The sequence below is a fragment of the Scyliorhinus torazame genome, chromosome 11 (genome assembly GCF_047496885.1).
Source record: "Scyliorhinus torazame isolate Kashiwa2021f chromosome 11, sScyTor2.1, whole genome shotgun sequence".
Classification (NCBI taxonomy): domain Eukaryota; kingdom Metazoa; phylum Chordata; class Chondrichthyes; order Carcharhiniformes; family Scyliorhinidae; genus Scyliorhinus; species Scyliorhinus torazame.
In genome coordinates, this window is record NC_092717.1 from 62,577,113 (window position 1) to 62,599,903 (window position 22,791).

The following is a 22,791-nucleotide window of genomic DNA, read 5'->3' on the forward strand; positions in this document are numbered from 1 at the left end:
AGCAATCATCTTTGTGGCACTACACTAGAAACTAGGAACGGGGTAGACCATTTGGTCCTTCAGGCCTGCTCCACCATTTAATATGAACATGGTTGATCCTCAATCTCAATGCCACATCTTCTCACATCCTTGATGCCTTTAAAATCTCAAAAAAATCAAACTCTTTCTTGAATACATTCGGTGACTTGACCTCCACAACCTTCTGTGGTAGAGAATTCCACAGGTAAAATACATGAATAGGATGCGAATAGAGGGATACGGACCTCGGAAGTGCAGAAGGCTCTAGCTTAGACAGGCATCATGATCAGTGCAGGATTGGAGGGCTGTAGGGCCTGTTCTGTGCTATACTTACTGTTCTTTATATTCTTTGTACTCTTTGTTCACTGCCCTCAACGTGAAGATATTTTTTCTCATCTCAGTCCTAAATCGTCTACCCTGTATCCTGAGACTGTGTCCCCAATTTCTAGACTCCACAACCAGGGGAAACCTCCTGCCTGTATCTAGTTGGCCAGCCTTGTTAAAATGTTATACTTTCCAATCAGATCTACTCTCATCTTTCTCATCTCTAGTGAATACAGGCTCAGTTGAACTGATTTCTCCTCATAGGACAATTCCGCCAACCCCATTATCAGCGTAGTGAACTTCTGCTAAACTTACTCTATGACAAAAATATCCTTTCTGAAGAAGGGAGACCAAAATTTCACGCAATACTCCAGGTGTGGTCTCACCAAGACTCTGTATAACTGCAGAAAGATATCTCTATTTCTGAACTCAATTCCTCTTGCAATGAAGCCCCACATAACATTTGTCTTCCAAACTGCTTATTGCACCTACCTCTCCACTTTCATTGAGTGGTGTACAAGGACACCCAAATCCCTTTGCACATCCACACTCCCCAATATATCACCATTTAAATAACACTCTTCCATTCTGTTTTTCGACCCGAGGTATATAACTTCACATTTAGCCAAGTTGTACTACATCTGCCACGTGTTTATCCTCTCACTCAACTTGTTTAAATCACCTTGAAGTTTCCTGACATCCTCTTCACAACTCACAATTCCACTCAGTTTTCTATCGTTCAGCAAACTTGGAAACATGACAACATCATTCAGGTTTGCCAATCTAAATACAATCCATTTGTCCCTATTTTGTGTTCTGTGGTTATTATAACCTAGAAATTGTGGTCCAAGTTGCTGTACATTCATATTAAGCTCTCCTTTCTGCTACTTAACTTTGTATCAACCAGTCTCACTAGTATTCTCTTTTCTAACTTAAAAGCCATGATGTGGAGTTGCTGGCGTTGGACTGGGGTGTGTTGGACTGGGGTGAGCACAGCAAGAAGTCTTACAACACCAGGTTAAAGTCCAACAGGTTTGTTTCGAATCACTAGCTTCCGGAGTGCAGCTCATTCCTCAGGTGATTCACCAAAAGGTCTGAAAGCGAGTGATTTGAAACAAAGCGATTGGACGTTAACCTGGTGTTGCAACTTTAAAGGATTCAAGCTCAATTCCAGTGCCTAATGTGATATTTGGCCCTTTATTGGTACTTTATTGCTGCATTGTTGGAGCTCCCATCTTCAGATCAGCCCTCCCTGCCTGTTGCGATAATTGTAAAAGATCCCATGGCACTGTGTGTTCTGGCTAATAGGTCTCCCTCAACCAACACCAGAAAACTAGGTTATATAGCGATTTATCTGCTTTATATTTGTGGGACCTTGTTGTGTGCAAATATCTCACTGTTACGTTCCTACATTCATGACTATGAAGCATCTTTGGACAGCCTAATCTAGTAAAATGTGCTTGAAAGATGTTTCCCCTTCAACTGTTAGAGGAATGGAGAAGGCTATGATGTGAGCTGTTAAGGGCTCATAGTCGATACTTATGCTTTTAAAACAACTTAAAATCAAAAACAAATATTTGGGGCTGGATTTTCAATTGATGGGGTTGCAGGTACAATTTGAAAGTTGAGCTCCGAAAGGAATCCCGTTGTCTCCAATATAATTTTCAATTTTCAAAGGAAATGCGAGAGGGAGGGAACAGGAACACAAATCACCACCAATTAACAAACCCTTAAGCTGTTTACGGAGCTGGCGAAGAGCTGTCTAAACTTAATGGGATTTCAATCTTCTTTTTTGGATGAAGTTGAATAGTCTGGTTCATCTTGGGCCGTACAGTTTCACAATGATTAGCATTGTTGCCTCACAGTGCCTGGGACCCGGATTCATTTCTGACCTTGAGTGACTGTCTGTGCGGAGTCTGCACGTTCTCCCCGTGTCTACGTGGGTTTTCTCCGGGTGCTCCGGTTTCCTCCCAAAGATGTGCAGGTTAGGTGGATTGGCCATGCTAAATTCCCCCTTAGTCTCCAAAAGGTTAGGTGGGGTTACTGGGTTACGGGATAGGGTGGAGCCTGACACTCTCATTCAAAGGGCCTGTGCGGACACGATGGGCTGAATGACCTCCTTCTGCACAGTACGGATTCTATGATTCTATGATCTTAGTGCACATAGGGGCTGCCGCAGGGCAACAGAAAGCTTGTTTCCATTTTCTTTTTGTGAAATTTGTGAAGCCAGCTGGGGCCAGGTGGGGTGCTGTTGTACCTCAGTGTAGCCATTATGGCACTATCTTTATCTTCCTGTTCCTTCCTGAATTGTCTGCTCTCCTTGACAAGACACAGGCACTCCCAACATGGCTGTCACCTGTCTTTGTCACTGGTGCCAGACAGGCAGTGCCCACCCACCTCCTAGTGGCACTCAGTGCCTCCAATGGAGTGCCAAGTTCGCCTCTCGTCCAATCTGCCCATTTACATTGCAAGGTGTAAGTATCGCTTTGTGAGAGTGATATAGTTCAGGCACAGATAAGGAACCTCTGATATTTATCTGAGTGTCCAGGCCCCGACCTTGCTTTGAAAATCCAGCCCATGGTTTCTCACCTTTAAAGTGTCTAATTTTGTTGAACATTTGCAGATTCAACGTGCCCTACAAAATGTTAGTGATGACAGCATCAGCAGCCAAGCCACCCTACAAGAAAACGGGCAATGGCCTTCAGGGAGCTCGGATCTTGAACAAGCAACGGACAGCTTTACTGATCAAACCTGTACTGCTGGGTCTGTTGACAGTGATCAGACACAGTGCCCAGAAGCACACAAAGTGTTATGTGTTTTACAAAAAGAGAAGATATTTAATGTAGAAAACTTCAACAGTCGTCCTCCTGCTTCCTCTAACCACCAGATGATTGCCACTCCATGTGCTGAAAAAAACGCTGAGCAGATAAATAGATTAGGTGGCAGTAGACATTGTTTACACACAACACCTCGAGAGACTACAAAGCACCGTTCAGCTCTTAATACCAGTACCTGGCTCAGCAATGCGATCTATGTTCAAAACGGTGCTGGAGCCTGTCAGAATGATAATTCTGTAAGGAGTAAGGCACCAACTGTGAGCACAAGTCAGGAGAACTTTAATCTTGTTCCACAAAATTCTACTGGTACAAGCAAATTAGTGACCTTCCAAATTCCTCAAGACAAACTGCAACAAAGAAACATCATGCTTCATTCTTCTGAACCATTACCGCTTTTACTTCAGCCAAATAAAGACAGTCCCAAGCATGAGAATGTGCTCAGAGAAAGCAGAGTCAAATTGAGAGATGCTTTGGTGCAGACAGATGAGATCACTGGGGATAGTGCGACTGAAAGACACAGTCAGGTAAAGAACTGCAATTTACTTGCATTTCAGACTGGAGGTCTGTTGAAAAAATCAGCATCTTTGGATACTGGACTGCATAATATTGAAAACAATGCTCAGGAGCCAACTGCTATCCCTCCAGCCCACTATCATCACTGCCACCACTGTTCCTGTCACCACCATCACTGTTCCTCAATGTGGTTCAATGGAAAGGATGGAAAGACTGCTGTATCACATTCAGAGAGACAACTGATCAAGACCTTACAGCAATTACAGCAAACAGCAAGGATCATCTCTGCATCCCCGGTAAGTACAGAACGACTGAAGGAAAAGAAAGTAGTAAGTTTTATATTGTGCAAACAACACAAACAACAAGGGGTAGCATTGTGGATAGCACAATTGCTTCACAGCTCCAGGGTCCCAGGTTCGATTCCGTCTTGGGTCACTGTCTGTGCGGAGTCTGCACATCCTCCCCGTGTGTGCGTGGGTTTCCTCTGGGTGCTCCGGTTTCCTCCCACAGTCCAAAGATGTGCAGGTTAGGTGGATTGGCCATGCTAAATTGCCGTTAGTGTCCAAAATTGCCCTTAGTGTTGGGTGGGGTTACGGGTTATGGGGATAGGGTGGAGGTGTGGGCTTGGGTAGGGTGCTCTTTCCAAGAGCCGGTGCAGACTCGATGGGCTGAATGGCCTACTTCTGCACTGTAAATTCTATGATAATCCATGAAACATATTGGCTAGGTTTTCATCGCAAGTCCCAGACCATAGCAGGACTAATCCCAAAATGTATCCTCTGAGCATTTTTTATTGAATCTAGAGTGCCCATGCCTGGTTCATGACGTACAGGATTTAGTGAAAGAAGTTGAGCGGGATTCACCGTCTCGTCTGTGATATTATCATAAATTTACAGAACTATAAGGGTTAATATCATGTCCTAATCAACCACTAGAGGGAGCTAGATGTAGGACTATACAAGGCATCGATGCTAAGCCTTGGGGTTAAGAGGTTGAGGAGAAAGCTGGAGGACAGACTGAAGGAAAGATAGTATGAGTGACAGCAGATCATAGTTAATGTATTAGTGTAGAGATTAGTAGTAGATGAATGTAGGTTGTATGTTTATTATCAACTGTTTGTTATATAGGAGTAAGTGTCGAATCCAATGAAGTAGTGTTAATAAATCTATAGCTTTATTCAATATAAAAGCTACTTGTGGTCTTTGTGAATACATGCCAACTGAGAATTAGCAACACAAAGAACACCACACCGCCAACCCCGTTTTCCGGCGTGGCGCGCCCCCGCTGGCAGCGGGATTATCTGTTCCTGCAGCCGGCCAATAGGGTTTTCCATTGTGGCCGCTGTAGCACCATCGATCACACACGAGGCGAGACGTAGAGAACTTCAGTCGAGGCTTTATTGAGCAGACTTGTTCAGACTTGTTCCCCAGCAGCTCAGCCACAGAATGCAGCTGCGGGGAGTAAACCGGCTTCTTATACCCTGTCTATCTGGGTGGAGCCCAGTAGGCGGCAGATCCAATCGGGACCCAGCATCTGTCCTCCAATAGCTCCTCGGCATTCATGGTGTACCGTATTACTCCTAATACATACCACCACATTCTCCCCTTGTTAAAAAGGAACCCGGCGGGGTGGTGGGTGGTATGGTGGGAGGGGTTTACAGGGTCGGTGCCTCAACCATTGAACTATATACAACCATGCCGCTTTTACTGGACCACTGAATTATTCACATTTTACCCGATTAGCAGCGTTAACTATTTACAACAATGCCGCTTTACTGGGCCACTGAATGATATACATCTTAAGTTGACTCGATGAGTCGAGATGGTGCTCTGGTCGCCCTCTCCGATCGTCGCAGCCCGGGTGGTGGTGGTGGTGGTGCTGGCTCGGGTCCGGTCGACTCTGGGAGCATCGCGCTGTCCGTCTCTGTTTCCTTATTCCTGGGCGGGCCTGGGAGGAGAACCGATCCCCCCGGGAAGGGGGTGTTGTGGGGTGCACCGGCGGGAGTGAGGGGGTGATGATTGGTGTTAGGGGGGTGTGGGGAGCTCCGGCGGGCGCCAGGTCCCGCAGAGAGACCGTGTCCTGTCGACCGTCTGGGAACGCCACGTAGGTGTACTGCTGGTTGGCGTGGAGGAGATGTACCTTTTCCACCAGTGGGTCTGATTTGTGCGCCTGCACATGTTTCCGGAGCAGGATGGGTCCCGGGGCTGCCAGCCAGGTCGGAAGTGACGTTCCAGAAGCGGACTTCCTAGGGAAGACAAGGAGGCGCTCGTGCGGCGTTTGGTTCGTGGTGGTGCACAGCAGGGACCGGATAGAATGAAGGGCATCCAGGAGGACTTCCTGCCAGCGGGAAGTTGGGAGATTCCTAGACCGTAGGGCCAGTAGGACGGTCTTCCAGACCGTTCCGTTCTCCCTCTCTACCTGCCCGTTCCCCCGGGGGTTGTAGCTGGTCGTCCTGCTCGAGGTTATGCCCTTGCTGAGCAGGAATTGATGCAGCTCGTCACTCATGAAGGAGGACCTCCTATCGCTATGGATGTAGGCGGGGAAACCGAACAGGGAGAAGATGGTGCAGAGGGCTTTAATGACCGTGGCCGCGGTCATGTCCGGGCAGGGGATGGCGAAGGGGAAACGGGAGTATTCGTCAACGACGTTAAGAATGTACGTGTTGCGATCGCTGGAGGGGAGGGGGCCTTTGAAATCCAGACTGAGGCGTTCAAAGGGACGGGAAGCCTTTATCAGGTGCGCTCTATCTGGCCTGAAAAAATGCGGTTGGCATTCTGTGCAGATTTGGCAGTTCCTGGTGACTGTTCAGACCTCCTCGACGGAGTACGGGAGGTTGCGGCCCTTTATAAAGTGGTAGAAGCAAGTGACCCCCGGGTGGCAGAGGTCCTCGTGGAGGGCTTGGAGGCGGTCCACTTGTGCGTTGGCACATGTGCCGCGAGATAGGGCATCGGACGGCTCGTTCAGCTTTCCGGGACGGTACAAGATCTCATAGTTGTAGGTGGAGAGTTTGATCCTCCAACGCAGGATCTTGTCATTCTTTATCTTGCCCCGCTGTGCATTATCGAACATGAAGGCTACCGACCGTTGGTCAGTGAGGAGAGTGAATCTCCTACCGGCCAGGTAATGCCTCCAATGTCGCACAGCTTCCACTATGGCTTGGGCCTCCTTTTCTACTGAGGAGTGGCGAATTTCTGAAGCGTGGAGGGTCCGGGAGAAAAAGGCCACGGGTCTGCCCGCTTGGTTGAGAGTGGCCGCCAGAGCTACGTCGGATGCGTCGCTCTCGACTTGGAAGGGGAGGGACTCGTCGATGGCACGCATCGTGGTCTTTGCGATATCCGCTTTGATGCGGCTGAAGGCCTGGCGGGCCTCTGTCGACAGGGGAAAAGTAGTGGACTGGATTAGTGGGCGGGCCTTGTCTGCGTACTGGGGGACCCACTGGGCGTAATAAGAAAAGAAGCCCAGGCAGCGTTTCAGAGCTTTGGCACAGTGGGGAAGAGGAAACTCCATGAGGGGGCGCATGCGTTCAGGGTCGGGGCCTATTACTCCATTACGCACTACGTAGCCCAAGATGGCTAGACGGTCGGTGCTAAACACGCATTTTTCCTCGTTGCAGGTGAGGATGAGGGCGTTAGCAGTCTGGAGGAATTTTCGGAGGTTGGCGTCGTGGTCCTGCTGGTCGTGGCCGCAGATGGTGACGTTGTCGAGGTACGGGAACGTGGCCCGTAAACCGTGCGGGTCAACCATTCGGTCCATCTCCCATTGGAAGACCGAGACTCCATTCGTGACGCCGAATGGAACCCTTAAGAAGTGGTATAGCCGCCCGTCTGCTTCGAAGGCAGTATACTTGCGGTCACCGGGGCGAATGGGGAGCTGGTGGTAGGCGGACTTAAGGTCCACGGTGGAGAAGACCTTGTACTGTGCAATCCGATTGACCATGTCGGATATGCAGGGAAGAGGGTACGCATCTAGCTGCGTGTGCCTGTTGATGGTCTGACTGTAGTCTACGACCATCCTCTGCTTCTCCCCTGTCTTCACTACTACCACCTGAGCTCTCCAGGGACTATTGCTGGCCTGGATTATGCCTTCCTTCAGCAGCTGCTGGACTTCGGTCCTGAGAAATGTCCGGTCCTGGGCGCTGTACCGTCTGCTCCTAGTGGCGACGGGTTTGCAATCCGGGGTGAGGTTCGCAAACAAGGAGGGCGGTTCGACCTTGAGTGTCGCGAGGCCGCAGATAGTCAGTGGGGGTATCGGGCCGCCAAATTTAAATGTTAAGCTCTGGAGGTTGCTTTGGAAGTCCAACCCCAGGAGAGTGGGAGCGCAGAGATGGGGGAGGACATGCAGCCGGTAATTTTTGAACTCTCTCCCCTGCACCGTTAGGTTTGCTATGCAGAACCCTTTGATTTCAACGGAGTGGGACCCTGCCGCCAGGAAAACGTTTTGGGTGCTTGGCCGAATTACCAGCGAACAGCGTCTTACCGTGTCCGGATGAATAAAACTCTTCGTGCTCCCCGAATCGATCAAACACGGCGTCTCGTGCCCGTTCACCAGCACCTTTGTCGTTGTCGTCTGGAGCGTCCGGGGCCGCGACTGGTCGAGGGTCACCGATGCCAAACGTGGTTGGTGCATCAGATCGTTGTCTTCAGGAAGTGTGGAGCCGTCCACGCTGGGGTCCTTGCCTGTCAGCCAAGATGGCGGCGTCCATGGATCGCACGCTGCCGGGGGTGGACAAAATGGCCGCTCCCATGGGTCGCACGCGCTGGGGGTGGATAAAATGGCTGCTCCCATGGGTCGCACGCAGCCCGTGGGTGGGAAGATGGCGCTGCCCGTTCCCCCCCCCCGCCGTGGTGTCCGGGGTCCAAAATGGCGGCGCCCGTTGGCCACCCGTGGGTTGCTGGGGGGGGTTGAGCCCGTGGTCCCGTTTGTTCCCCGGAGTTAGCGGCGACCCCACGGGACTGGCACACCGCTGCGTAGTGCTCCTTTTTGCCGCAGCTTTTACAGGTGGCCGAGCGGGCCGGGCAGCGCAGGCGGGGGTGTTTTGGCTGCCCGCAAAAGTAGCAGCGGGGCCCCCCCGGGTGGTCTGGGATTCTGGCCGCGCACGCTTGCGGAGGGGTGGGGGGTGCCGGGGGGTCGGTCGCGGCGGGTGTCCACGTAGCCCAAGGGGCTGTAGTGCGGCCGGGGGCATAGGCGCGGGCGTTTTGGAAGGCCACGTCGAGGCTGCAAGGGCCCGTGCCTCTGTGAGTCCGAGAGAGTCTTTCTCTAAAAGTCTCTGGCGAATTTGGGACGATGCCAAATCTGCTACATAAGCGTCTCTGATCAGGAGGTCCGTATGTTCATTCGCCGTTACCGCTGGGCAGTCGCAGTTTCTTCCCAGGATTGTCAGCGCATTGAAGAATTCGTCCAGCGATTCCACGGGGATTTGTCGTCTCGTCGCGAGCTGGTACCGTGCGTAGACCTGGTTGACGGGCCTAATGTCGGTCTGTTTCAGCAAGTTGATCGCCGCTGGGAATTCTTCCGCGTCCTCGATGAGTGCGTAGATTTCGGGACTCACTGGAATGCAGGACCTGCATCTTCTGGTCTTCCGTTGGTCTGCCGGGGGCCGTTCGGAGGTACCCCTCAAAGCACGCCAGCCAGTGTTGAAACGCCGATGTTGCGTTAGCCGCTTGGGGGCTGATTCGCAGGCACTCCGGGGCTCTCCGGAGCCCCATATTCCTTTTTAAGTCTGCTCAATAAATAGCACCATGATCACACACGAGGCGGGACGGAGAGAACTTCAATCGAGGCTTTATTGAGCAGACTTGTTCAGACTTGTTCCCCAGCAGCTCAGTCACAGAATGCAGCTGCGGGGCGTAAACCGGGTTCTTATACCCTGTCTATCAGTCCTCCAATAGCTCCTCGACATTCATGGTGTACCGTATTACCCCTAATACATACCACCACAGCCGTCCATACCATTGGGTACCTGTTGGCATGGGTACTCTGCCGGCGAAGCAGAGGATCCCGCCAATGGACAATCCCGCAGGTTGTTTTTTTTATCTTGCAGGTATGCGTAAGCCTCAGTATTCTGTCCGAGTATATACTTTAGAATCCATGGGTGGGATTCTCCCCTTCCCAGCGGGGCGGGCCGTACCGGCACCGAGGAGTGGCGTGAACCACTCTGGCGTCGGGCCGCCCGGAAGGTGCGGATCCTCCAGAGCACAGGCCCCCCGTGAATCAGTGAGCCCCGATCGCACGCCAGGCCACCGTGGGCCCACCCCCGAGGACTCCTCAAGCCGCCCGCAGGTCCCGTCGGTACGGATTCTCCGACCCCCCGCCAGGCTGGAGAATCGCCGGGGGGTGGCGTGAATCCCACCCTGCCGCCCCGATGCTGGCTGCCGGATTCTCCCCTAACCGGCGGGGCGCGGGCCGGATAATCGCCGGGGGGGAGTCACGCCGGTCGTGGGCCGGTGGCAGTGGCTCCCCCCCCCGGCGATTCTCCGGCGCGCGCATCCGCCGGTTAGGGGAGAATCCCGCCCTTTGTGTATTTTACGCCAGCGGGACCCAACAAAAACGGGCGGCCACTCGATCCATCGCGGGCCCTGAGAATCGTCGGGGGTGCCGCTGCCAGCGGCCCCCTACCGGGGCGCCGCAATTCACACCCCTACTGAAAAACCGGCACCGGAGAATCCGGCAGCCGGCATCAGGGCGGCGGGGCGGGATTCACACTGCCCCCCCCGGCGATTCTCCGGCCCGGCGTGGGGTCGGAGAATCCCGCCCCATATTTTGAGCTTTTCACTCTTTTGGTGCTGCTGGTACCTCTTCCTTCAGATGTTGTATTCTTATGTTTGAATGACCATTTACTGTTACTTTATAAATTCTCTTTTTTAACTGTCAGTATTATTCCTGAAATATTCATGCACGCTCAATCTTTTGCTGCTATTTGTTGCTACACTCTTCCACATTTTCATTACTCTCCAGGCAAAGAAGTTTCTTCTTAATTCCCGATTCTTAATTAATTACATTATAAAGTTACCTTCTAGTGCTGGGTTTTTTTCTCAGCTCAGTTTAGCTCAGCTGGTTTGTGATGCAGAGCGAGGCCAATAGTGCGAGTTCAATTCCCCTACAGGCTGAGGTTATTCATAAAGGCCCCGCCTGAGGCAGGGTGATTATCTGGTTAAATGACCATCAGTCAGCTCTCCCAGGCAAAGGGGAAAAGCAGCCTATGGTAGTCATCTGGGACAACGACAACTTTACTTGCAACTACTCTGAGGAAATCATTCAAGGACTTTTATTCAGTCGTCACTCTTCTCAAGCACCGTGGAACTTGTTCATCCTTCTGTGATTAGTATAACTTCACACTTCTGACAATCCTTGTACATCTTAATTGCACCTTATTCAATGCCTCTATATCCTTGATACGATGAGAGCATGCAAAGTTCTCAGTGTGTGGTTTAAACTTGATGTATGAATTCTCTACCTTTTAATATTACCCATTTAGAAATAAGCTCTTGGTGTTTGTTTTTGTTATGGTCTTATTAACCTTCATTGCAACTTTTGTGATGTGTTTTGTACTCTTTTGTTCCTCCACCTCATTAGATTTTATTTTCCAAGTACTATGTGACCACCTTATTTGGCTTACCAAAATGGAAATACTCCGCAATAATCAGTGTTGAAATTCATTTGCAAATTATAAGCTCAGTCAGCAAGATTATTATTGCTTCCTTACACTCCCAGTTTGGTGTCATCCACAAAGTTACAAAATTATGGGCGGAATTCTCCTGTCCCCCTGCTGGCGGGTTCAATGGTGGGGGGGCAGAGGGAGCCGACTACGGGGGTGCCTCCACGGTGGCCAGGCCCGCGATCGGGGGCAACCGATCGGTGGGCAGGCTCATTCCGGGGGAGGGGCCTATGTTCCCCCGTGGCGGGCCCCTGTAAGGCTCCGCCATATTGCCCGGGGGCCGGCACGGAGACCCCCATGGCATGTGCCGGCCGTGGCACGCATGCACGGACACACGCCGGAGCAGCGCACAGCACTCTGGCACCGTTCTAGCCCCCTAGGAAGTGATGAATGCCTGGGCCTGGAGGCCCATGGACGCCGGCGTCGCTCACACCGGTTTGACACCGGCGTTAACACTTGGCCAGGATTCCGGAGAATCCGGCCTACATGTTTACTGTCCTTATTGAACTGAATGCAATACGCTGCCTGTAGGGAGTCCCTCAAGGCAGAGGTAACATGACTACAGCAAGCCATATAGGATGTGTGGCAATGATTGCATTTCATAACCCAAATATCCCTTATTTTCTGTACAAACACAGGCCAAATTTGCACTATCATGTGTAACTGAGTTACCCAAGTCACCCACTATACCACAACTAGTCTCATGCATTAACACGCATTACAGTCATAGTTGCTAAATCATCTAGGTCTCTGAAATGGTATCCACGTGCATTTTCAATGGCTGTTTATCAAGTGTCATTCCTATGGCTCATGTTGTCGTGGTAACTGTTGTTGTTCCAATTCCATTGTTGGGGACTGGTGGACCTCTGGGAGTGATGGCTGTCCTGTACTCGGTGCAGCTGGTGAGATCCCATCTTCCTGATCAGCTTTTCTAGTTCTTTGCATATGCCTTGAGATTAATGTCAAAGTTGTTGTATGTTATATTTCATATTTTTTGCAGTAATATGATTAAAGAACCTAGATTAAGCTATGCAAACTGTGTATCTGCTAAATCTGTAATTAAAAAGTCATAAAAGATGAGGTCGTGATTCACTCCAACTGCGCCTTTAATTACAGATAAAGGACTAGTGCGATATCGTTATGATTATTGGAGACTCCCTGGAGAGTAGAGTTTATATGTGGTTGTATTGAGTCCTAGCTAAGCAGGTTGTATCACATCTTAGTCGATGATGTAATTATAGAAGGAGCCAGGTCTGTCTGTAGTTTTGCAGTTTGCCATAGGATTTGAGTCTGACAAGACAAAATGATTTTAAGTTGAACAGCAGTTTTGCCAAATTACCCGAACAGGCGCCGTAGTACCGGAACAGGCGCCCAAGTGTGGCGGCTCGGAGATTTTCACAATAATTTCATTGCAGTATTAATGTAAGCCCACTTGTGACACTAATAAAGATTATTATTATTCTGCCAGATTGAGCAGAAGTGTACTGAATCTGGGGCGGAATTCTCCCCCAACGGCGCGATGTCCACCGACTGGCGCCAAACACCTTTGGGCCGGCACGATGCCCGTCTGATTGGCGCCGTGTTTGGCGCCAGTCGGCGGACATCGCGCCGTTGGGGGAGAATTTTGCCCCCTATTAGCGTGGAGGGACTCAGAGCCCCCAAAATCGGGGGTATGGGTTAACGACATAGCTGGGTTTCTCAGGCTTGAGAAAATTAAGTTTGCCGTAAGAGGATCAATGTTCGGGTTCGTCCGGAGGTGGCAGCCGTTTATCGACTTCTTCGGGGAAAACTAAACTGTTAGCAGATACAATAGGAGGGGGGGAGGGGTTAGGGGACGTTAGGGGGGTGTAGGGGGAGTTTGTTTAGTTTAGGCGGGATCAGCGAGAGGAGATGGAGGGACTGGGGCATTGTGTGTATAAGCCATGTTGGCTGGGTATAGTTGTTGGTTGGGGGGTGTTATATACTGAATTAGGTTTACATTTGTATTTGTTGTTAGAAAATCATAAATGCTTTAATAAAATGTTTTTTTAAAAAATGACTACTTATCCTGTTAATCAGAGATGGCGTGATTTCCTTAAATCATACACACAAATTTCACAATTTCATTCAACTCTAGATTAGCCCAGGCGGACTTCTTGAATTGCACATTTTTCACTTCAAATGTTTTTACGGTAACCTCTGTTGTGAATGTCTCAGTTTAATTGAAGGGACTGTTTTTTCTTTGAATTCTGATGTGTTTAAGAATATTGGTGATTGGTGTGTTATTTTCTTAGTCGAGTTGGAGATGACTTTGTAGGCAAAGGATTATAAGGTCCAGAGTTTAACAGATGCTCTTCTTTACTTCAGAGGATCATTTTTCTGAGCACAGTGCATTCCAAATGTAAGCTTCACCTGCTGGGAGTGTATATCAGAATGCCGCTTGCATGCAACCCCTAATTTGCTTTTTTCTCCGGGTAAAAATGCATTGATGAAACATCATGGTCTGCAAGATCAGACATTTGCACAAAATATTTCCCATGCTGGGAGCTGACAATTCACCTTCAGGCTCTGGAGGACAATTTGGTTTTGAGCTGTTAGACTGAATACCAATGTCAGTGCTAGTAGCAGCTGAAAGCTTAACAAGATCTTATGATGACCCTTCATTTTAACTGGAAAGTCAACGAGCAAGATTCTCTGTTTGCCGATGCCGAAATCGTGAAACGCGATTGGCGGAGAATCGGTTCCAACGCCAAAATCGTGGCGGGCACCAATTTGACGCCAAATCGCTATTCTCCATCACCTCGACAGCGGCGTCAATGTATTCCTGAACAGATGTACAGAGAACACCATTTGCATATTATTAGTGGGCCTGACCCGGTATTGTCCGAAGCCAGCGCGATGCTCCGCCTCCGATGGGTAGAGTTCCCAACATCATGTTTCGCCTATGCGTTTAAAAATCATGAAACCGGCGTTGTGGCTGCTGAAGGAGAGAGAGGGGGTACAGAAAGTGTCCAACATCGCCATAATTTTCTGACAGTTGTGACGCTGGCTGGGGGGCGTCTGCCAGGGATGGGGTGAGTGGTGGGAGGGTGGCCAAGAGGTGGGCTGTTGGATCGGGGTGGACGGAAATGGAGCACCATTGCCGCAGCCGACAAGGCAGCCAGGCAGCTGCGCACACCACTCAAAGCCCACTGTGAACTTAGGGCCTTGGGTCATAGAGGTATCCCCCCAAGGCCTCCCCATGAGTGCTCTCTGGCCCCAGCCGACTCATCAGGTGGTTGGGCGCACTCCAGCACAACCAGTGCCATCTTGTTGGTTGGGATGAGTGTGTGTGGGGATTGTAATGTGTATGTGCGGCTGCAACTTGTCAGCCTCACGAGTGTCAATCATGGACCAGGTGAATCCCGCACCATTTTACATTGGAATCGATTGTGTTCCACGTGGCGCCAGTGCTAACCCCTTAACTGCAGTGGAATTGGTCCAGATGTGGTGTCAATTTGGCTGTCGTGGACATCTATGAATTCTGTGTTGGCGTCAACACTTAGGGCGGGATTCCCCGTCCCCAGGTGCCGATTTTGTAATCGGTGATTGGGCGGAGAACCCCTTTTGACACCGGAATTGGGGGCGGTGCCGGTTTGACGCAGGTTTCATATGCTCCATCCCCTCTGAAACAGCATCATCGCAGCGCGTGCCGCACACCATTGGGACAGCCTCAGCTCATCACCTGAAGGCCCTCCCCCCATGCTCTGCCCCCGATGGGCCAAGTTCCCGAGGGCGCAGTCTCAGCCGTGCGGGAACCCGGCGTGGCGACTGCGGACTTCATCAAGCAGCGCCACAGTTGAGTGGGAGCCGTGCTGCCGGTCGGGTGGGGGGGGGGCTTCCGCGAGAGCTGGAGGGACTGGTGGGGGGTGGCCAGAGGAACACTTTCTGGCAGGTCTGCGCCATGTTTCTGCGGGTAGTCGCCATGCACATGCACGGCCATGGACCCAACCATTCTCCGGCCGTGTATTTTGTGGAGGCTGAAAGTTTTATGCGGCGCGGCTGCTAGCCCTCACCGGTCACAGGGTTGGTGAGGGGACTCGGACGCCGGGCCGCTGATTCTCCGGTGACCGGAGTATCGCCGCCAATCACACCGGCGCGGTTGCTGCGGCGCCTGTCGGGGGCCGTTGAAAGCTGCTCGCTTTCAATGGCCCACGCAGACACGGGGAGAACATGCAGACTCCGCACAGACAGTTTCCCAACGGGGAATTGAACCTGGAACCCTGGCGCCATGAAGCCACGGTGCTAACCACTGTGCTACCGTGCTGAAATATGATTAAGTAATATTTGTGGCTGCACTGACCCATGCACAAATATCTGGGCTCTTCCATAGTATCCCTACAGCGCAGAAGGAGGATATTCAGCCCATTGAATCTGCACTAACCTGCCGAAAGAGTGCTATACCCAGGCCCACTTCCCGCTCTACCCCCGTAATCACCTAATTCCACAGAACCTGCTCAATTTTGGACACTTAGGGGCAATTTAGCATGGCAATCCACCTGGCCTGCATATCTTTGGACCATGGGAGGAATCCGGAGCACCTGGAGGAAAGCCATGCAGACACGGGAAGATCGTACTAACTCTACACAGACAGTCACTCAAGGCTGGAATCAAACCCAGGCTGCCGCTGTGACTGCGCCACCGTGTCTTGGGTCATGGTCAGGTTTCATGCATGAAACAAAGAAAGCAGATTTTGCAATAATGCCACTCATGTCACATATCTTGTTAGTTCGCATTAACTGCTCTAGTCTGAAATTTTGAGACCAAATAATTTCTGGATTTTAGAATGACAATTATATCAATCAGATATAAATGCTTAACTGAACCATAAAACAACGCCACTATAATTTAAAAAAACTTATAAAGCAGTATAAAAATTGATTTATGTGTCTTACATGTTTTTAAAAAATCCATAGAATTCTTACAGTGCAGAAGGAGGTCGTTCGGCCCATCGAGTCTGCACCGACCCTCTGAAAGAGCACCCTACCTAGGCCAATTTCCCCAGTCCTATTCCTGTAACCTCATGCATTGATCTTGGCCAATCCCCCTAACCTCACATCTTTGGACTGGGTATTGCTTATTCCCTGGGTATGCTCAAAAGCCCTGCTTCACGGTAGCACAGTGGTTAGTACTGTTGCTTTACAGCACCAGAGTCCCAGGTTCCATTCTCGGTTTGGCTCACTGTGTGTGTTGAGTCTGCACATTCCCCCTGTGTCTGCGTGGGTTTCCTCCGGGTGCTCCGGTTTTCTCCTGCAAGTCCCGAAGGACGTGCTTGTTAGGTAAATTAGATATTCTGAATTCTCCCTCTGTGTACCAAACAGGCGCCGGAATATGGTGACTAGGGGCTTTTCACGGTAACTTCATTTCAGTGTTAATGTAAGCCTACTTGTGACAATAAAGATATTTTAAAAATGGATAGAGGGTAGAAAATGATGCATGCTGGGAGGATGCGATGACTGGAGTGCTGTAAAATGCAGCGTAAGGTTACATTGTAACTCAGAATTAGCCCTGTTCACAGTCCCAGAGCTTGTCGGGTAATGATTATTTACTCAACATTCGATGCAAAAAGCACGCAGGTTTATGGCTTTGTAAATAGCAGCATTGAAAACAAAATAAAATAATAATAATCTTTATTAGTGTCACAAGTAGACTTACATTAACACTGCAATGAAGTTACTGTGAGAAGCTCCTAGTCGCCACACCTGTTCGAGTGCACAGAGGGAGAATTCAGAATGTCCAATGAACCTAACAAGCACGTCTTTCAGTCTTGTGGGAGAAAATTGGAGCACCCGTAGGAAACCCACGCAGACACAGGCAGAACGTGCAGACTCCGCACAGACAGTGACCCAAGCAGGGAATTTAACCTGGGACCATGGTGCTGTGCTAACCACTGTGTTACTGTAAATAGGTCACTTGAAAATATTGGGCGAAATTCTCCCGAAACGGCGCGATGTCCGCCGACTGGCGCCCCAAACGGCGCCAATCAGACGGGCATCGCGCCGCCCCAAAGGTGTGGAATGCTCCGCATCTTTGGGGGCCGAGCCCCAACATTGAAGGGCTAGGCTGGCGGCGGAGGAATTTCCGCCCCGCCAGCTGGCGGAAACGGCCTTTGTTGCTCCGCCAGCTGGCGCGGAAATGACATCCCCGGGCGGCGAATGCGCGGGAGCGTTAGCGGCCGCTGACAGTTTCCCACACATGCGCAGTGGAGGGAGTCTCTTCCGCATCCGCCATGGTGGAGACTGTGGCGGAGGCGGAAGGGAAAGAGTGCCCCCACGGCACAGGCCCGCCCGCGGATCGGTGGGCCCCGATCGCGGGCCAGGCCACCGTGGGGGCACCCCCCGGGGCCAGATCGCCCCGCGCCCCCCCCCAGGACCCCGGAGCCCGCCCACGCCGCCTTGTCCCGCCGTTCAAAAAGTGGTTTAATCCACGCCGGCGGGACAGGCAATTTATCGGCGGGACATCGGCCCATCCGGGCCGGAGAATCAAGCGGGGGGGCCCGCCAACCGGCGCGGCGCGATTCCCGCCCCCGCCGAATATCCGGTGCCGGAGACTTCGGCAACCGGCGGTGGCGGGATTCACGCCAGCCCCCGGCGATTCTCCGACCCGGTGGGGGGTCGGAGAATGACGCCCCGATAAGTCATTGTCTAGGCCACAGCTAGACAATTCTGTAAAACTCTGAGCAGGCCTTAGTTTCTTGCCAGAGTGCAGATGGGATTAACCGGGTCATAACCAGGAAGAGAGACTTCAGTTGTACAGAGGTCGGAGAAGTTGAGATTGTTGCCTTTCAGAGACCATTAAAGGAAGATCCAACAGTGTCGGGAATTTGGCGGGGAGAGTTCCCCTGAGGCGTCCCATGAAGGGTGTGTCGCAGTGTACATGGGAGGGTGATCGCCGTGAACGTGGAGGGGTTCCCGGTGTGGTGGTGGGTGTCCCCATGTAGGTTAAGTGGGCTTCCCGTGTGCAGAAGTGGACTTACACATTTGGAGACCTCATGCTCTCCCTCTTTGCGGAGGCCCCACGTCACGTTGCCCCCTGGTGACTGTTGTGTTGGGTGTTCTGATGCACAAATGATCCAACACGGCTGTAGATGGTACAACTCTGTTTTATTGTCTAAACAACGGTAACAACTAACTGCTGGCTTGGGTACGTGCTTCACCAGCTAACCTGTGGACCCAGCCCTATCACTATCTTAGTGAGGCACTCAGCACATGGTCTATGTCTGAGTGGCGCGCTGTGAGCTCTGTGCTCTGAGCTATCTCCTGGTAGCATGAGCGGGAACTGTGGTGTTCCCTGTTTTATAGTGCGTGTGCTCTCACTGGTGATTGGCTGCGATGTTATGTGTGAGCTGGTTGGTCCAACTGCCAGTTGTGTGTGTGTGATTGCACCATGATATGCTGATGTGGATACCGTGACAGTGACATTGAGCCCTGCCCCAATAATGTTGAGCCCCACTCACACTGATGTTGAGTCCCACCCCGAATGATTCCGCCCACCCTCAGCTCACACAATGCAAGGCACAGAAACCCATAAATCTCACCCTTGTTGCCCAGTCTGGTTGCTGCCCAGTGCAGCACTCTCACTCTCAGCATCTGCACTATTTGACTTCTATAATGTCTGATAATTTTAGATTTACAGAGCAACGGGCTCTCCTAACGGTCCTGAAATCCAGTACAATGAAGGACATTATTTCTATGGCCATGTCCTGCCAGAACTGGGTCACTATGCGGCTGGTAGATCCCAGGAGAGACCACCCCCCGGGATTCCCAATGGCTGTTATGCAATCTCACATCGTGATACGGGTCCCTGCCACAATGGGTCTCACAGTGGGCGGGACCCACTGGCAGCATGGTAGCATAGTGATTAACACAGTTGCTTCACAGCTCCAGGGTCCCAGGTTTGATTCCCCGCTGCGTCACTGTCTGTGTGGAGTCTGCACGTTCTCCCCTTGTCTGCGTGGGTTTCCTCCGGGTGCTCTGGTTTCCTCCCACAGTCCAAAGATGTGCAGATTAGGTGGATTGGCCATGCTAAATTGCCCTTAGTGTCCAAAAAAGGTTAAGTGGGAGTTACTGGGTTAAGGGGATAGGATAGATACATGGGCTTCAGTAGGGTGATCTTTGTAAGGGCCGATGCAGACTCGATGGGCCGAATGGCCTCCTTCTGCACGGTAAATTCTATGATTCTATGACCCAGTCTCGCCTGGCCAACTGAGTTTAAGGACCCACTTAGACGTGACCGCACTGGTTCTAACGGCCACCCTGAGGAGGCGCCAGCTGAGCACCATTCAGTACTGGTCCCCACGAATGGGGACTGGGCAGAACGGTACCTGATGGGATCTCCCCAGGCGATTGGAGGCTTTGAGGTTGTCGGCCTCCGAGCTGGGTGGCACATTGCCACTGCTGGTACTACCCTGGATTCTTAGCCTGGTACCCTGGCTGTGCCAGGCTGGCAGAGGCATTGCCAGGCTGGCATTTTGCCTGCACCGGGATGAAGCCCAGGAATGTCCTGCCCGTGGGAGATGGGGATGGGGGAGGATCGATGATCCCATTTTAGTGAGTTGGGGGGTTCTGATGGCATCCCAAATTCTTCCTGCACGGAGGAGCTCCACTCACCGGAGCTCCTCTGTGCAGGAAATGAAGCTAACTCCAGCCTCGGTGGTTGTCCGCCGGGAACGACCCAGCTAATCCCATCCAGAATGGACTCTATTTTTTCTTTAATTATATCATGCTCAATATTAGGATGCCTTGATCAGGGGCCTTTTAAATATTTTTAAGTTCCATTATTCTGTTGGTATTGTCAGGTCTTTATTTAAGTGGATGTATCAGGTTTTTGTCTTTCAGTTTTCAGTATTTCCTAGTTAATGAGGTCTGTCTGTATGATTTTAAATAATAACCCAGAGGTAGATTTTGTACTTCTGAACTAACTGGTTCGAAAAAGATGAAAAATATTTTCGACTTGGTTCTCTTGTTTATGAGGAAACCACCTTTTATTCCACTTTAAGCAAGGCACTGAGACACAATATTCACAGTCAGTTAAGTTCCTACTAGTCACTGCTGTTTCTTTTGAATCTGTACACTGCTGGGATCGATTGAATCAGGTTGCTGTTGGCACAAAGCAGAGTTCAGTGAGTATTTGGCTGCTGTGGCCAGTGGCTCACAATCCGTAGGCATTTCATGGATGGAAATTAAAACTGGCCACAAAGAAATGAGGCTTGTTTTCACTGGAAATACAGAGCCTGAGGGGAGGCCTGATAGAGGTCCACAAAATTATGAGAGGCATAACAGGGTAAATGGTATTAGTGGTTAGTACTGTTGCTTTACAGCGCCGGGAACCCGCATTCGATTCCTGGCTTGCTCTTCACTGTCTGTACGTTCTCCCCGTGTCTGCGTGGGTTTCCTCCGGGTGCTCCGGTTTCGTCCCACAGATCTAATATGTGCAGATTAGGTGGATTGACCATGCTAAATTGCCCTTAGTGTCGAGAAATGTTAGGTGGGATTACTGGGTTGCAGAGATATACGTGGCTTTAAGTAGGGTGCTCTTTGCAAGGGCCGCTGCAAACTTGATGGGCCGAATGGCCTCCTTCCGCACTGTAAATTCTATGATTCTATGATAGAGGCTTTTCTTCGGGGTGAAAGTGTCAATTACAAGGGGGCACAGCTTCAAGGTGAGAGGGGGAAATTTTAAGGGAGATGTGCGGGGTAAGTTTTTCATGCAGCGTGGTGGCTGCCTGGAATGCGCCGCCAGAGGGTGTGGTGCAAGCAGGCACATTAACAACATTTAAAAGGCATCTGGCTGGGTACATGAGGTTTTTTTTAAAGTTAGGACATTATGCTCGTGGCAGGCTTAGAGGGCCGAAGGGCCTGCTCCTGTGCTGTACTTTTCTTTGTTCTTTGTTCAAATGAGACAGGTAATATATAATATAATATAATCATCTTTATTGTCACAAGTCGGCTTACATTAACACTGCAATGAAGTTACTGTGAAAAGCCCCTAGTCGCCACATTCCGGCGCCTGTTCGGGTACACTTTCAGTATGTCCAAATTACCTAACAACACATCTTGCGGGACTTGTGGGAGGAAACCGGAGTACCCGGAGGAAACCCACGCAGACACGGGGAGAACATGCAGACTCCGCACAGACATTGACCCAAGCTGGGAATCGAACCTGGGAACCGGAGCTGTGAAGTAACTGTGCTACCCCCTATGGTACTGTGTTGATCACTAACTCAAAATTCAAGATTTGCTTTCCCAACACCTGAAACTATACTGACATTGCCGAAATGTGAAATCACTGCAGAGTGCACTTGACCTCCAGGAATCTGAACTTGGTGCTACTGAGTCACAAGTTTGGGACCTGGAGTACATTTAAAAAGAAGCAGAAACTTGAGAAGTTTGTGAGTGATCTGGTGTACGTGATACAGATTTATTTACAGTTCTACTTGTTGATCCAGTTACAAACAAAACAATCACCATTTCATAACTGTAAGTTTACATTGCATTGTGTGGCCGCTCACCTGCCTGTTTCTCCTTTTAAATTCCTAGCATGCCTTACAAGAAGTTGAGACCATGAAAAAATCTCTATACGGTTTTCGGAACAGGTTGCTGGACCTAGAACAGGAAATCACTGAACAGCAGGCTTCAGTCTACAATGTTCTAACTAAAGACGAGAGGTAGGTGTAGGTTTTCGTGAATGTTAGCACATGAAGACACCATTCAATCATCACTGACTGGCAAAAGTTTATATTTGTGGAGAGGCAAGGATACTACACTAATAATGCAATGAAACAAGGAAAATGACTCATTTCATTTCATTGTGTGCTTATAAACAAGTGAAATACAGATTTACCAATCAGGATTGCCACAAAAGGTGAAGACATTTTAACAAGTTCGGATGATTTGAAAAACTGTGAAGAGTTTAATTGACTTCCAACAGTCCTTTGTATTCCAATGTTATATAGTGTTCCTAGAAGCTCAGAACACACAAGCTGAAGTTGCCTATTGTTGTGCATAAGATCCCAATATGTTATTTTTTTTCATTCATGGGACGTGGGTGTCATTTATTGCCCATCCTTAATTGCCCTTGAGGGGGCAGTTAAGAGTCAACCACATTGCTGTGGGTCTGGATTCACATGACGGCCAGACCAGGTAAGCACAGCAGATTCCTTCCCTAAAGGACATTAGTGAACCAGATGAGTTTTTACAGCAATCGGCAATAGTTTCATGCACATCTTTAGACTTTTATTTCCAGATTTTTATTGAATTCAAATTTCACTATCTGTAGTGGCAAGATTCGAACCTATGTCCTCAAAGAATTACCCTGGGTTTCTGATCACTCCACATCATGTGGTGGTGCGGGGTGGGGGGGGGAAGGATCTGGTGGGTTGGGGGTTATTTGGTTGTTGTAAATTGTAAAAACGTTGACAATTTTTGG

General features: G+C 50.2%; 1 protein-coding gene across 4 annotated transcripts in view; it reads left to right on the forward strand.

Annotated features, from left to right (window-relative positions):
* itprid1 (ITPR interacting domain containing 1) overlaps nucleotides 1-22,791 on the forward strand; it is a 302,950-nt gene that overhangs the window by 228,614 nt on the left and 51,545 nt on the right. For all 4 annotated transcript variants that reach the window (XM_072467364.1, XM_072467365.1, XM_072467366.1 and 1 more), the window contains 2 exons: nucleotides 2,966-3,988; nucleotides 21,903-22,030. In XM_072467364.1, the coding sequence (XP_072323465.1) occupies nucleotides 2,966-3,988; nucleotides 21,903-22,030 (1,151 nt within the window). The remainder of the gene's footprint in view (nucleotides 1-2,965; nucleotides 3,989-21,902; nucleotides 22,031-22,791) is intronic.